Source organism: Danaus plexippus, chromosome 10 (genome assembly GCF_018135715.1).
Source record: "Danaus plexippus chromosome 10, MEX_DaPlex, whole genome shotgun sequence".
Taxonomy (NCBI): domain Eukaryota; kingdom Metazoa; phylum Arthropoda; class Insecta; order Lepidoptera; family Nymphalidae; genus Danaus; species Danaus plexippus.
This window is the reverse complement of record NC_083543.1, coordinates 5803017-5817504: the sequence shown is the minus strand read 5'-3', so window position 1 is coordinate 5817504 and position 14488 is coordinate 5803017. Positions and strand designations below refer to the sequence as shown.

At 38.9% G+C, this 14488-nt stretch overlaps 2 protein-coding genes across 7 annotated transcripts in view; one reads left to right on the top strand and one right to left on the bottom strand.

Moving 5' to 3' along the window:
- The first annotated feature begins 263 nt into the window (after nt 1–263).
- On the top strand, nt 264–4287 carry LOC116766776 (GTP-binding protein SAR1b). Its single transcript, XM_032656868.2, has 5 exons — nt 264–442; nt 740–789; nt 1189–1308; nt 2294–2595; nt 2664–4287. The coding sequence occupies exons 2-5, from the start codon at nt 747–749 to the stop codon at nt 2778–2780; spliced, it is 582 nt and encodes a 193-aa protein (XP_032512759.1). The 5' UTR covers nt 264–442; nt 740–746; the 3' UTR covers nt 2781–4287.
- An 88-nt stretch (nt 4288–4375) lies between these two features.
- The window catches only part of LOC116766974 (histone-lysine N-methyltransferase 2C-like), a 32229-nt gene continuing 22116 nt past the window's right edge, over nt 4376–14488 (bottom strand). For all 6 annotated transcript variants that reach the window (XM_061521476.1, XM_061521479.1, XM_061521475.1 and 3 more), the window contains 10 exons: nt 14367–14426; nt 14190–14280; nt 14007–14107; nt 8067–13925; nt 7530–7748; nt 7193–7348; nt 6647–7101; nt 6435–6564; nt 6182–6364; nt 4376–6026 (listed from right to left, as the gene is read on the bottom strand). In XM_061521476.1, coding sequence (XP_061377460.1) covers nt 5934–6026; nt 6182–6364; nt 6435–6564; nt 6647–7101; nt 7193–7348; nt 7530–7748; nt 8067–13925; nt 14007–14107; nt 14190–14280; nt 14367–14426 — 7347 coding nt within the window. In that variant the 3' untranslated portion in view covers nt 4376–5933. The remainder of the gene's footprint in view (nt 6027–6181; nt 6365–6434; nt 6565–6646; nt 7102–7192; nt 7349–7529; nt 7749–8066; nt 13926–14006; nt 14108–14189; nt 14281–14366; nt 14427–14488) is intronic.

Sequence of the window (14488 nt, the reverse complement as noted above, 5' to 3'; positions counted from 1 at the left end):
CATAGAACAAAAAAATGTATCACCATTTCTAGTACAATTGCTTTCAATATTAAATATAAATAATATGAATATTCATGTTATAGAAAGTATTTGTAGTACTTTACATAATACATACACTGTTTTAATATATGACTACAATTTTTCTGGTTGTAAATAATATAGTTAGTATAACTATTATAAGATACATATATTAAACCAAGTCAGGAAATTAAATAAATAATTACAATTTAAGCATTGATTGGGCAGAGTGTCAAATCTTTAGTTCCGGAAGTACAACAGACATAAGTCAGTGCACGTCACTCATTGCCAACAGATTGATATTTCTTCGTATGTGAACATTTATGATATCGTCGGTTTTAGCGACGAAACATATTGCTAATAAGTGCGAAACATTGTGATACAACTAAATTTAGTGTTAGATAATCTAGTACAATTTTAATAAGTGAGTATTTCATTTTTATATTTCAGGAATTTCTCTCTGAAGTTTTAACTACGCAAATGACGTCTTGTCATTCATATTACTCAATTCATTATCGCAATGCTATGTGACTCGCAATGATCTTTAAAAGGATTTCAACCCAAATTTAAACTGTTTTAAAACTTCAATCAAAACTGTTGGCTACAAACTTAGTTTTAGATGAGATATTTTATGATAACTCGCAAGTCATCGCCTTCAAGTGAAGTCCTTGTCTAGTGGAGCTGGGTATAAGTTTATAATTATTTATAATAACCTTTACAGATTCGAAATGTTTATCTGGGATTGGTTCACTGGTGTACTAGGGTTTCTTGGTGAGTTAAATAGCACATTGTTTTTGAATATTGGATTTTCCCTAGTAAATCAATTATTGTAAATCAATTAACAATTTAAGAACTCCAGTTTTTACTTAGAGTTACAATTAAATTTGATCTTAATATATAATAATTTTATTTCATAAATATCAAATTATTAATATTGATTTATAAACATTATATTAACATTATATTATCTGTTAGATAAAGTTTATTTTATTGCTTTTTATCAGTTTGTTATGAGAAGAGTGGTTGTGTATTGAGTATGCATAGTTAATAATGTAGTAAATAGTGTTTTTGTCTGGATCATACTTAAACAAATAAGATCTAACAATAAATACTTGAAGTACTTGACTTTGTTATTCAAACAATCACTGTAATTAATAACTTTACATATAGGGTTGTACAAGAAGTCCGGTAAGCTCCTTTTCCTGGGTTTGGATAATGCTGGCAAGACAACACTGCTGCACATGTTGAAGGATGACCGACTTGCACAGCATGTACCCACATTACATCCTAGTAAGTAATCTTCTTCTTTGCCTCTTCCCATGTTAGTTGGGGTCGGCTCTCCTTATCTTTTTGCACCAGAACAATCTGTCCTGTGTTATCACGTTAGGCAATTGGGACTTGTTAACTATATTGACCATATTAGTAAGTAATATACAATAAAAATAATATAAATCACAATATATACATTTCTCTTAATTCTAAACTAATTAATTATTACACCTATTCTGTAATTAACTTACACTGTTTTTTATTTTAGTTTCATAAGACAAATTTTTGCGTAAAATAGACGATACATTACAAAGTAATTTCAAATTAATTAGAAGCGAATTATAATGAAATGTATTGCATAATTTTTTTGTGTGGAAATAGCAAAATTCTTTTATAAATATATTAAATCTGAATATAAGTTCTCTTGATTACAAAAGTAGTTTACGGGCATTAGATTGTATAATTAATTAACTAACCTTAAAATTGCATAAGTAGATTTGGTGTGGAGTAACAAACATAGTTCATAATATACTGGTACTGTCTTTTTATTAATAAATTTAAATAATGAAACAAAAATTTTAAGAAATCATGTCAAGGTCATGTCACCACAACAAAAATTATAAAATAATTTCAATTAACATTGAAGTCTTTGTAGTATAAAAATGCATTCGATTGATGTGGATAAAGAATTCAGAATGGCTGTAATGTTTATATAGGTGATGTTAAAATATTTTTCATATGTAAATAAGCATAACGGTATATCTTATGTAATAAAATTTATATTTTAATAATGTAGAATACTTTAAGGTGCTAAAAGAATCACCAAACTGGTTATAATCTAGAGTTCTATAATTAAATAATTAATGTGTAAAGCTATGTGTTAACGTTGATGCATTGACAATATTCAACAATTTAGTTTGTTACCTTAATATGTGTTTTTATATGTGGAATTGATTTTAAATATGTCAGTGGGACTTGTTAAATGAAACCTTCACATAATTTGCAGCATCAGAAGAGCTGTCGATAGGGAGCATGCGGTTCACGACCTTCGACCTCGGCGGGCATCAGCAGGCGCGGCGTGTGTGGCGCGACTACTTCCCCGCCGTGGACGCGATCGTGTTCCTTGTGGACGCCTGCGACCGAGCGAGGCTGGTAGAGTCCAAGAACGAGCTCGACTCGCTCCTCACCGACGAGACGCTCAGCAACTGTCCCGTGCTCATATTGGGCAACAAAATCGACAAACCCGGCGCAGCCAGCGAGGACGAACTGCGCCAGTTCTTCAACCTCTACCAACAGACTACTGGAAAGGTGTGTATGGTTATGTGAAGTACAGTGACAGTTCTTGTAGGATATGTATATGATTGTGTGTTCCGCAGAATAAAGTGTCGCGCTCGGAGTTGCCGGGGCGGCCGTTGGAGTTGTTCATGTGTTCGGTGCTGAAGCGTCAGGGTTATGGAGAAGGTTTCCGTTGGCTAGCGCAGTACATAGACTGAACGAAGTAGCCCGCTCGGCCCTATGCCCCCACACACACCGCTTCCTTATATCCCCTCCTTCGTAGCCCCGTGTACAAGACACTGCTCGGGGCCAACGACGTGATCGACTCTTACGTTTACTCCGTTTATTACGTACTGACAATAATGACATCACATTTTAATGGTTTTATTTAATACAATTGTTCTTATTATAGAAATGTTTTATTTTAGTTGATAGACAGTCAAGTACGGCGGGACCCGTGTGGTTCCGAAACGTGTCTAGTGAAAAGATTGGGCCCAATAATAGGATATCTAAACAAGTGTCAGTTGTAATAAACGGTCGCAATGTGTGTGTATGGGGTTACTTTTTTTTTTAAACTAGCCTAATTCTCGTCTACTAGTAATGCAAGAATTCGGCTCCTTAACCTTTCCATCCACATTTTTTTTTTCGAAATTATTGCACATAAAATAAAAGTTGCTATTAATTTTACGAATATATATTATATTTAATCAATATGTACTTACCGAAACAAATCAGAGTACAAAAATAATCATATTGCCATTTGGTTGTGAGCCAGGCGTTACTAGTTATTGACGTACGTTCTACAGCAGTTTTTTAAAATAACTTCGCCTCAAATAGCTTTCATTGTTATGTATTATTGTTTAGTTTCTCAGGGCGGAACGTTTAAAGGAGCGGGTTAGGTACCGCCGTCATCAGATGCTTTGGTAAGTGAGTGCTTACGATAGGTTTTATTTAATGCCTACTTTAAGGGCCTTTAATTTTCATTACAACAATCATACATCATGGTTGCAGTGGACTCACGATCCTTACAGCACAGCTGTCTTCAGTGTAGATTTGTTAAACTTACTCATATACTACTACCTGTATAATGTAATTATTTCTTTATTTGAATTGTTTTATCTACATCATATGTTATTTCCTTTCGGTTTGCGAGACCGCAGTCGATGTCATTGGGTTCTGTATATTTAATTCGATTTTGATGCAAGTATATGTAATATCTGATTTTCGGAGTTTTCTTATTCATAATATATTTTTTGTATTCGTCCTTGTAGCGGTAGGTATTATACATTTCATTAATTTCCATATAATCGCAATATTATTTTTTTTGGTATATTTATGGAAGAGGTAATATCATTCCGACATTTAAGTCAACTCATTGTGTTGTATATTTGTAAACGCGACATGTTTATTATATTTTTGTAAAATATTTCCGTCATTCATCTCGGTCGGGTGTGTATTTGAATGTCATTCAGATACGTGAGAATATAACGAAACGGCTGGTCTAGTACGTTTGTCATTCATGTTGATATACAAAAGATTATATAATATTTTCTGCAGTCTGTTAGTTTACGCTTCGTATTTTCGTTTTGTGTGCACAATTTATATATAATATATTATTTTTCTCAAGTGCGGAATATCGAATCAACTTTTATTACTACGACAAGCCGTTTCTCAGACACTGGTTTAAGTCCAAAAACAGTTTGTAATAAAATTTTTATGGCAGAATATGTTTTTTTATTTATAACCATTTACTTGTAAGTTTTTTTTCCAGTCGCTTATTTCAAAACGATATATAATTTAATAAAAAGACACGTTATACTTAAAATTTTTAATGAAAGGAAAATAATGTGATAAAAATAATCATAGAATATTCTAAAAGATATATTTTCACTAGCTCTCGAAAAACTGTCCAGTGAAACAACAGTCAGTTCTCATATAGGATAAATAATAGGGAATGCTTTTAATAAATAAATTGATGGAAAAGCAGTTTCATGTCCTAATTTAACTGCGTATAATGCATTCAACATAAATACATGATTTATAAATTATTCACAGAATTGCAAAAAGTGTATATTATTTACAATCAGTACTGACTTTATATTGCACATTTAAACTTATAATTAATTACACCTCGTCAGAGTTGGCTGATGGCAACCCGGAGTGAAGTAACTTAAAGAACTATGCATTTTATATTTCTCATCGATGCCATAAAATTTTCCAATATATTCCAGTAACAAAAATGTAAAAAATGTTCTAATCAATGTATATCACTCAAAACTATTCGAGTTTCTCTTTGTCTATTCCTCTATATAATACACGCTATATTTCATTTGTGAATCCTCTGCCTCTAGACATAGTTGATCCTTTTTCACTAACTCTTAATTCCGATCTAACCGAGGTGGCCACACTTAACACTTTCACTATAAAACTAAACTATAGCAGTGGTCGCTTTTATACATTTACTTGTGAAATAAAATCTTTTATTAAAACTATCTAAATATAAATCGCGTCCATTAGTAACAATCGATTCTCGCTGGCTTTGAAAAATCACTATAAAATATTATATTTTTTTTGAAATCGGTGTTAGGATTACTATCGAGATTCACTTTAAAAAACACCTCACTTATGTATCGATGTTAAAAATAAATTATTTGTTTGAGCGCGAAATCATACACTCTACGAACTAGTTGCGGGCTGTCATATAAAACCGGAGGCACGATGCGGCATACGTTACACTAAAGAGCTAGTAACACGTGCTTACTAAATGCAGACTGTTCTATCACTCGCTTAACCTAACGTTTCCATTCAGCTTATTATAGACTTATTGTACATATATACTCTATGTAGAGGCGACCGAGAAATGGAAATGGTAAATAATTATTATAATAACGTGTCCATGGAAACAGTTTGAAGCAAACAATTGTAATAACATAAGGTGAACCGACGCCGACAGGGAATATGCTTTGGTGTTACAACAGAGTGAGGAAGTATATTATATATCAGAACATAAAGCGGTGACGAGACATTTATACAATACAATAGAAACGAAATTACATCTAAGCCTACGTATACTTCCAAAACATTAATAGTATGTAAACATTAAAAATTTATAACAATGATCTGTATCGACTATGTACAAAAACTCTCCTATACCACCTAGCGTTCTACAGCGCTAATACAAAATTACTGTAAAACGAATGTCGATTGTAAAATTCTGTCGATATTGTCGTATAAGAAGTTTCAATCACACTTCAGCTCTATGTTAAGTTCATTAGCTATGGAAAACATCCATCTAGTTAAGTTTAAGGTTGTAAGATCACTTTGGTATGTACAACTAATTCATAGCCTGATCGTCCTGGAGCGCAGCTCGCTCAGTTCATCCACTTGCGACAGTTGGGCGCCCCGCACATGCACATGATCTTGTGAGCGTCGTCCTCGATATCGAACTTGTAGTCATACGCCAGCTGGAACACACACACACGAGTATTAAAAGACGACCCATAACACAGCAACGAAATCGTCGCGACGCGTAACTAGTAGAATAAAATCAGTTTTCTTCCTATAAAAAAGTTCACATAAAGATAGTTACTACTTAATAATAAGTATTTCCCAAACCCACCTCCTCCCCTCGCGCGATGCGTCGCTTAGCGAAGATGATGATCCGGAGATGTCGGTCCACCTCCACCGTCTCCGCCACACAGTTGGGTTGGCACGAGTGGTTGATGTACCGCGCCAGGCCGCCGCACAGGGTCGCGTCCACCACGCGCCGCTCGTCCAGGCGGAACATGTAAATACCGCGGTTCTACAAACACACGGCAGTTTGTTAGCGCTTCATTCACGACAGATAGAAACATCTCTAAAACTCGACTCACCTTAGCCTCGTACTTCTTCTCCCGGATCTCGGAGAGTTCTGAACGTATGATCTCTCCTATGTACTCTATCACCATCGTGTGTTTCTCGAGATCTCTGGCTGCGTAGAGCCCCAACCCTTGTATCTTCGATCTGTAACCGTAAGCATTAGATCAGTAATTGAATGTGAAAGAGTGTTAAGTTAGGGAACAACATCCACGCTTGTCGCAGGTACCTGGCCAGGTAGACGTTGTTCCTCCACTCAAGCTTCATCTTCTTGTATTGGCTGCTCTTGGTGTGCACGAACTGTTTAGAGTAGGGGCAGGCGGGGTGCGTCTGGTGCGTGGGGTCGTGCGGGGTTAGCGCGGTGGGTTGCGGCGTGGGCACGGGCGGCGCTGGCAGGAGTGAGCGAGTCGCCCTCCGCCACGAGCGAGCACACCGCGGCTCTCCGCGGGCGCACCCCGACGGGTTGACGGCCAGCCCGCCCTCCAGCAACGCTGAGCGACCGAACTTGAACCGGTAGTCCGTCAACGTTTCGATACCTGGCAAACTTTCTAGAACCCTCACGACCGCGGGTTCGGTGAGTCCGAATAGATCTTCCCCGGTCACGTAGTTGGGCCACAGTTTCAAGACGCCCTCCTCGCCCGCTTCCTTCCGTCCATCTCTTAGAGCGGCGACGGCATCCAAAACCTAAGAGGAAGATACGTATTTATGATTAATTAACTTGTAATTATTTTATAACCTATACGTATCATACGGTACAGAGTCGGTATGTACTCACGGCAGCCCAAGCGGCGCGCGGTGTGGGCGCACTCATCTCGTGTCTGGACTCGTCTTGTACTCGCACGTGGAACCTCGGTCGGCCGTCGTCCTCTGAGATCCAGCACACGTAGCGACAGCGACTGTTCGCGCGACGCATCGACCAGTAGAAACGAACCTGACCGTGAAAAAAACAATAAGGTATAAACTATACTATATTGCCTACATAAGTATATCTCTTTATAAGGCTCGAATCTGAGGTTCTAAGAAAATCACAAACATATATTGTAGAAATATGTCGATTCAATTCCAAATGACGCATTTATTCTTAAACAGTAAATAACAAGACTACAACATACGATTTTGTAGCCGATGGGGTAGATGTAATTTGGCGTATGGAAAGCTGCGAGTTGATGGGAGAGAAGATGTCCAGGACTGAGGAAGATGAGTCCTCCCACGCGGATGAGGTGGTTGGTGTCGGAGTGCAGCATCACAGACGCCACCTGGCGTTGCTCGTCGCGACACACGTACACCCGACGACCGACACTGAGAGTCGTAAGCTCGTTGTCTTTTTCGTTCTGTTGAATGGTACAGTTAATTTAGAATATAATTTGTACATGTTCTTATCTAAAATGGCATTTAATTCGACTGTGGGCTGATAGCTGCTCTACTGGGAGGGTGTAGTTTGGCAGGAAGTTAATAATTTTAATGTGATATTATTATTTTAATAAAATTTACTTTACTAAATGTCGCTAGAATTCTTTTATGTTTCACAATAATTAAAGGTTTTTAAAGTAATCCAAGATTGCTTAACGCCATACATTGTTCTGTAGAGAATTGTTGATTGGCTTATAAATTGCGTAGCTAATATTTAATAATGTAACATTAAAAATTACCTTAGGGGCGTGAGATGCGCAAAAAGCGGTTTTATTCTTGTAGAAAACGCAATTGTCTTTGACAGCACACCCCAGGTGGTAGACACTGCCGCAGCGGACTTTAAAGCAGCGCACGGTAGCTCCTAGACGGCGACACACCGCACACGTCGCATTAGAGCCAGCTACCAATGCCGTGTCCACGTTCATTAAGGCTCCACTGACTGTCTCATAAACGCCCTCCGACCACAGGGCGCAATTCAAGTGAACCCATCTGTCGACGTCACAGTTGAGCAGCCTCGACACACCGTCCGCCACACCGTCTCCTTGTATACCGCATAGTTCACATTTCCGGGTGTCTTCATTGGTGACCGGCATGATGGCCACTCCCGTCCTGAACACAAGTTCGGTGAGCTCTCGATCCGTAGGTCGTTTATATTTTATGGGTGGTCCGATGCAGCCGGGTGACCAGGTTTTGTACCGAATTCCCTTGAACTTCTCCGTCTCGACGCTTTGATTACTCTTTTCGTCCTGTTCCATACTCTTCAAGTCTTCGTTCAAAGCGCTGACGTCATCACCGACCTCTTTCATCAATTCGTCGTTATCTAAGGAGTCTATGAAAGACAAATCCATCTTTTCGTCTTTGATGTCTGGTTTTATATCCAAATCGTCAGTTTCCATGCTTTCAGTGGATGCTGTGTCGAAATCGTCTCTGTCTTTGGAAAGATTAGTATCGACATCCGATTTATTATCTTCTTTAACATTAGCTATTTTAGTTTTGCCGTCCAATATAATATTAGTTGGTCGCCAGGCGAATCGTTCATAACACTGCGTACTACAGAAATATAGCTCCGAATCACTATCACAAAGAATTTCTTCAGCATTTCCTTTGTTTGCTGCTAGTAGAGGAAACTCTGATGCCTTCGCTCTCACCACTGAATCTAGAATAACAACGTCACAATGACGACAGAATTTGGCAGCTCCGTTTAATATACTTTGTATGTCAATAGGCGTTCCTTCTTTGCCATCCTTGCCTTTAGATCTATATAGACCCAACTTGTGTGATGGTGGGGTAGCCGTGCGTTCGATGATTTGATACGATGTCGGCGGAGGGATATGCAATATTCCGGCCAGTTCTTTCAATACACCTAATATATCTTCCGCAGCACCAGATGTAAGAGTAAGAGTTACTGTAACGTTTTCATTACTCTCCGTACTACTAGGAGAGTCGTCCCCTTTCGTCTTGAGAGGAGCATCTGAATCCAAGCCCTTAAGTGATTTTTGATTATCTTCTTCGTCTTTTAACTGATACAGTGAACAAGGTTTAACTCTAATAGGAATAGGAGCTATTAGTGGTATGATGGGGGAAACTTTTCCGGATGGCGATGCTTCTTCGTCTTCATCTTCATCATCATCATCGATAGGTTTAAGAAAAGGAAAACTATCGTCAAGCTCAATTTCATAACCTTCAGGACTTGAACAACTAACAATAGTATCAGGTGTTTCCGTATCTCTTTCTTTGCAAATAAAGTCAAGTTTTTTATCCTCCGGATCTTCATCAAATATAATGGGTTGAAATTCTTGATCGTAAAATCCTCTTTGAGTAGAAGCCGTAGATTTCTCTGGTAAGGGTTCTTCATCGCCAAATGGTTTAGTATTGTAATAATCCGCTACGTTAGGAATTTTAGCATTACCGAACTCCCCTAATAAGTCACCCTTAAGAATATCATAGTCCTGATTTTTGAGCTTAGTTAAATCACCGGAACCAAATAAAGGACAAACAGCAAAATTAGTGGTTAGTGAGGGTTCTTGAATTTGCATAGGCGGTAGTAGTCTCAATTGCGCCATCAAATTATCTATAAACGTATCATAGTCCTCTTCATACCTTGAGCCCTTACGTGGTCTCTTTTTAGCATTGATAGAGCTCATGTTGTTTTCGGCAGCAGCTTTCATGTTCAATTGCATTTGTTTACGTTTCTTTTGTTGGTATTCTCGACGCTTACGTTTCTTAGCCTCAGAAGGCGTTTCCGACGGGTTTATGTCTGATGAGTGCTCCATACTAATGCTTTCAGGATATTCTTCTTTCATCGGTTGTTCTAGTTTTCCTTGATCTGAAGCTGTTGATACACCAGAAGTCGCTGATTGCTGAGAGCTTTCATCTAGCAATTCTTTCTTTACGTCTAAGGGAGTAAATGGACGATGTACGGGACTTTGTTGTGGTGGGGCGACTTCCTTCTTTATAGGTTGATGTTGGTTATCTATACTCATCGGATACATTGGCAAAGTTTTCATTGTTGGAGAGCACTCTGGCAGCGGTGTGGTTTCCTCCTTATTCATTATTTTCATCGGTTGCTTTCTTACGTCCATTAACGATTGCGTTGTAGTATGTATGAGAGGAGATAGAGTAGATGTAGACATAGTTGACTGCATTGAACGAGTTGCGAAATGGGAACTCACAGATGTTATGTGTCGAGGTGAATTTTTAGGTATATCGACCTCTTGTGATAGAGACAGCGTGGGGGGTGGTATCGATGGTCTAGCCAGTTGTGCTTCTAACGAAGGAATAGTGCCTAGCGCAGGCGCCGTTCTTTGGATTGTCATAGTTCTTTGAGGAACTACACTTGATGAAGTTGTAGTAGTTTGGAGTAATTGTTTCAGTAACACATTCTGGGATTCATCGTTTCTCTGATTCACTACGTTTTGCTGTATTATTTTATTTACAGAACTTTCAGGCGTTGATGTTGGCACATTATTAGATTCTTCAGTTTCCATTGGTTCAGATTTAACCGTCACTGATTCAACACTGTGTCGTTTTGTAGGTTGAATGTGACCTACGATCACTTCACTCTTTGGTTCATCTGTCGATTTTGATCGCTTTAATGGTGATGTCAGTTGTGTGTGTAAAAGTTTCGAAGATGTTATAAAGTTAATTGAGCCCTGTGACACTTTATTTTGCATTTGATTCATTCCAGGACTGACAATGCTGTGAGTACGAACGGTAACATTGGGCGCTGGTTCTTTGTTACCAATTATTGTCCTCGAAGTCATGACTAAGGCAGGCGGTTGACTAGAACTTATACTTTGTGGATTGAACTGTAAATTACTTGTATTTATTTGCCTCGTCGGTTGTAATAACGTATGGCCTAAAATACTCGAAGGTAAAGTTTGTGACTTTTGAAAATTGCTTACACTAGTTGTTATAATATTGTTTCCGTGCATAAGTGACGTAGGTACTGATGAACTACTATGTATTTTAGATAGGGCTGGCATTTGTAATATTTGCGTAGACATAGACGTTGTCTGGGGTTCATCATTTACATTATACGATTGATTATTTATTAACGGAGATTGTGCTGGAGATTTCATAAGGTTTTGATTCCCTATCCCAACTGGTGAACTAATAGGCGAAACTGTTGGTGATTTTCGAACTTGTCCCACAGAAGACAACGCATTGACCCTTGATCCTATTACTTGTGCAGCACTCATTGGTACTGGGTCAGAACAAGAAGTGGAAGTTTGAGGTTTTTCCATTCTTTGAATCGGCGACGGTCTTGAAGTTGTTACTTCAACTTTAGACGATGGAAGCAAATTCTCAAAATTAACTTGCGTTGGAGTAGTAGGTTCACTAGATTTCCTCATAACGGTTTGTGTTTCAACTTTGGAAGTGTTAGTATTGAGCGAAGACATTATAGTTCGCAGCTGTTGTGATACATTTGCCATGTTAGACGTTAATTCAGCTGGTTGAGATAACGGAGACAGTTGTGGTACCGTAGCTGACTGAAGATTGAGCCTTTCAACTTCTCTGGGAGGAAAAGCGGATTGTTCTTGTTCCTTCACTTCTTGTTTTGGCGCAAGGTTACGACTCTTAGCCTGCGAAACACTACTCTGAGTAGGTGCCGAGCTGGTTTTAGGGTTAGATTGTTTCATTGCGAATTTTTTAGCTTCATCTGTTATATTTTCTATCAAACAGAGCATTTCTTCAAAAGATTCGACGTGTTTTTGGTTGCCTTCAACCGTTTCCGAATGTTCACGCATAGTAATGTCGTTCAAATATCGTTCTTGCGACGGAGTAGGAGATGGTATCGAAATCTGCACTGAATCTTGTGTTAAATCCGAGGTAATTTGCATATTAGAGTCTATGACCATTTCCTTGGTTTGATTAGCAATGGCTTTTATTGTTTTTACCACATTTTCTTCTGGCTTTTTATCAGTGGAAGGCGGATTTAGAATACTTTGATCTTGTATTGTTTTATTATATGATAGTAGGAGGTGACTCTGAAGGTCATCTTCAGGCTTATCTTCATCGTCACCTTCCATGATATTATCAGGTATTTTTTCGGGTATGGGGTCGGGACTTTTAATATCCGCTTTGCCAAGTAAAAGGGGGGTTCTGTCCGAGAGACAAATTGTGTGAGGAAGTTCAGTTTGTTGACTTATTTCAGACTCTATATCGATATCTTTAGTTGACTCCTTTAAAATGCTAGATTTTTGCTCTTTCTGTGAGTGATCTTGTGGCGAGATCGACATTATATGTCGTGATGAAGTAGGGTTTTGCATTTCTAAATTACTTTCCGTTGCTACAGTACTATCAGGTGAAGCGACATCATCTTGGAAAATTTTGGCTGGTAATGTTGCATCATGCGTTACCGAAAGACTTGACAATTTTGTGTTAGACAACGATAAAGCCATTGGTTTTTCTATAGTTTTTACTATTTTCTGTTTAACTTGATGTTGCGTCAGTAAAGGTACTGGAACTCTTGTCGCACCAGCAACTGTGTTAGATGTAGCCAACGTTATCACCGGGTTAACCGTAGCATTTTTGACATTCGATGATATTACACTTATAACCGAGCTTATTGGCTTTGATAGAGAGGATGACATGTTTACTGTCATCGGTGAATTACTTATATTCAAGGGAACTTTTTTAATTTGTGATTTTGCCATACCGCTAGCATGACCGGTGACATTAGCGATTGGGACAGAAAGACTTTTTAATACTGGAACTGATATAGTGTGATTAGCGATAGAAACGGATGCAACCGTAGCTTGAGAGACCTCGTTTAAAATTTTTGCGTTAGAGTGCGGTGAAATCACTGTAGCACTTAATACCGGTAGGCGTGTTAACGCAGAGCTTTGAGAGGGATTTAGTAATTTATATTGCTGCATATTAGATGACGGCTGCTTTGCTGGTGCTAGACTTATTACTGCGACAGTCTTAGTCGTTGTTTCTGTCCGCGTAATGGGCTTTTCTTGAGAAACTTCTTCCTCCACCTCATCTTCTGGTTTCCCACTGTCGATAAGTTCTTCGAAATCTTCTTCTGTGGCTATTCGCTCCTCTGGAGAGATAGCGCCAGGCTCAACTACAACAATGTCATCATCATCCAAGTGTTCGACAAATTCTTGAATATCGTCATCGTCATCGTCTTTAGAAAAGCTCATACGTGCTGAGTCGTCCGAAGTAGTAGAATATTCAACGCTATCGGAAGAATAGAGAACGTATTTCCTGGTGTCAGTCGAATCTCCAGTGTCCTCCGAGCGGTCGGTACAAGGCGCCGTCTTACCCGTGAATCTAGGTCTGGGTGGGGTTCGGCGTTTCAGAATGGATACTTTGTTTATGTGAGTTGCCCGTCGCCTGTCGTCGTCCTTGTTAGGCCAGACGGGTGCTCCGCCGTACAGGCCGGGCTTAAAGTATCTATAGCCAGGGGGAATGGGAGCTACGTGGTGATGGTGTCCGCCACCGTGGTCGTGATGCGGCGCAGGAGAGGCGGCGGGTGACGCAGACGGTGTCGGCGTCCGTGCAACGTGCGGCGAACGAGATAACGATGGGGATGATGGCGCACCTCCCATAGGGCTGTACTGCTGACGCTGTAGCAGTTGTTGACGCTGAAATAGTGATCACTCGTGTTATATTTTATTTTAGTGCTGTATTTATTGGTATTTCTCGGGTTCTTGTTTTATACTTACTGTCATTTCATTGGTATTATTTCCCGGTGATGGAAGAGGTTGCGGACTTCCTAGTGGTGATGTTTGTTGACGATTAACGAAAGGCACTCCTACTCTCATACCTTGAAGATAATATTTTTGAAACTATTTTGTTTAATAGGTAAAACGTATTTGATTATAAAGTTACAAGTGCAGAAGTGGTACCTTGCTGGTGATGAGGCGGTCTTGCAAAACGGGTCGGTAGTGGAGAACAACCCGATGTTGGCCGGGGAAATCTTCCCGAGGTGTAGTCAGCCTATAAAAGGTATGAAACATTATATAAATGAGAGTACTAAAAATCCATATCAATATCAAAACTAAGCTGTAGTAACCATGTCTTACGTTTTGCATTTGGGGAGAGTGAGAAGCGACTGGACTTTGAATTTGCGATTGTTGATAAATCTAGAACAATATATTATGATAAATTTAAATGAAACAATAATCTATAAATAATATTAATAAAA

What these genes read in the sequence shown, in the direction of transcription:
- LOC116766776 (XM_032656868.2), top strand. Translation starts at nt 747, where the DNA reads ATGTTTATCTGGGATTGGTTCACTGGTGTACTAGGGTTTCTTG. An exon ending in TGGTGTACTAGGGTTTCTTG is followed by an intron (nt 790 to 1,188) that starts GTGAGTTAAATA and finishes CTTTACATATAG; the next exon opens with GGTTGTACAAGAAGTCCGGT. An exon ending in ACCAACAGACTACTGGAAAG is followed by an intron (nt 2,596 to 2,663) that starts GTGTGTATGGTT and finishes TGTGTTCCGCAG; the next exon opens with AATAAAGTGTCGCGCTCGGA.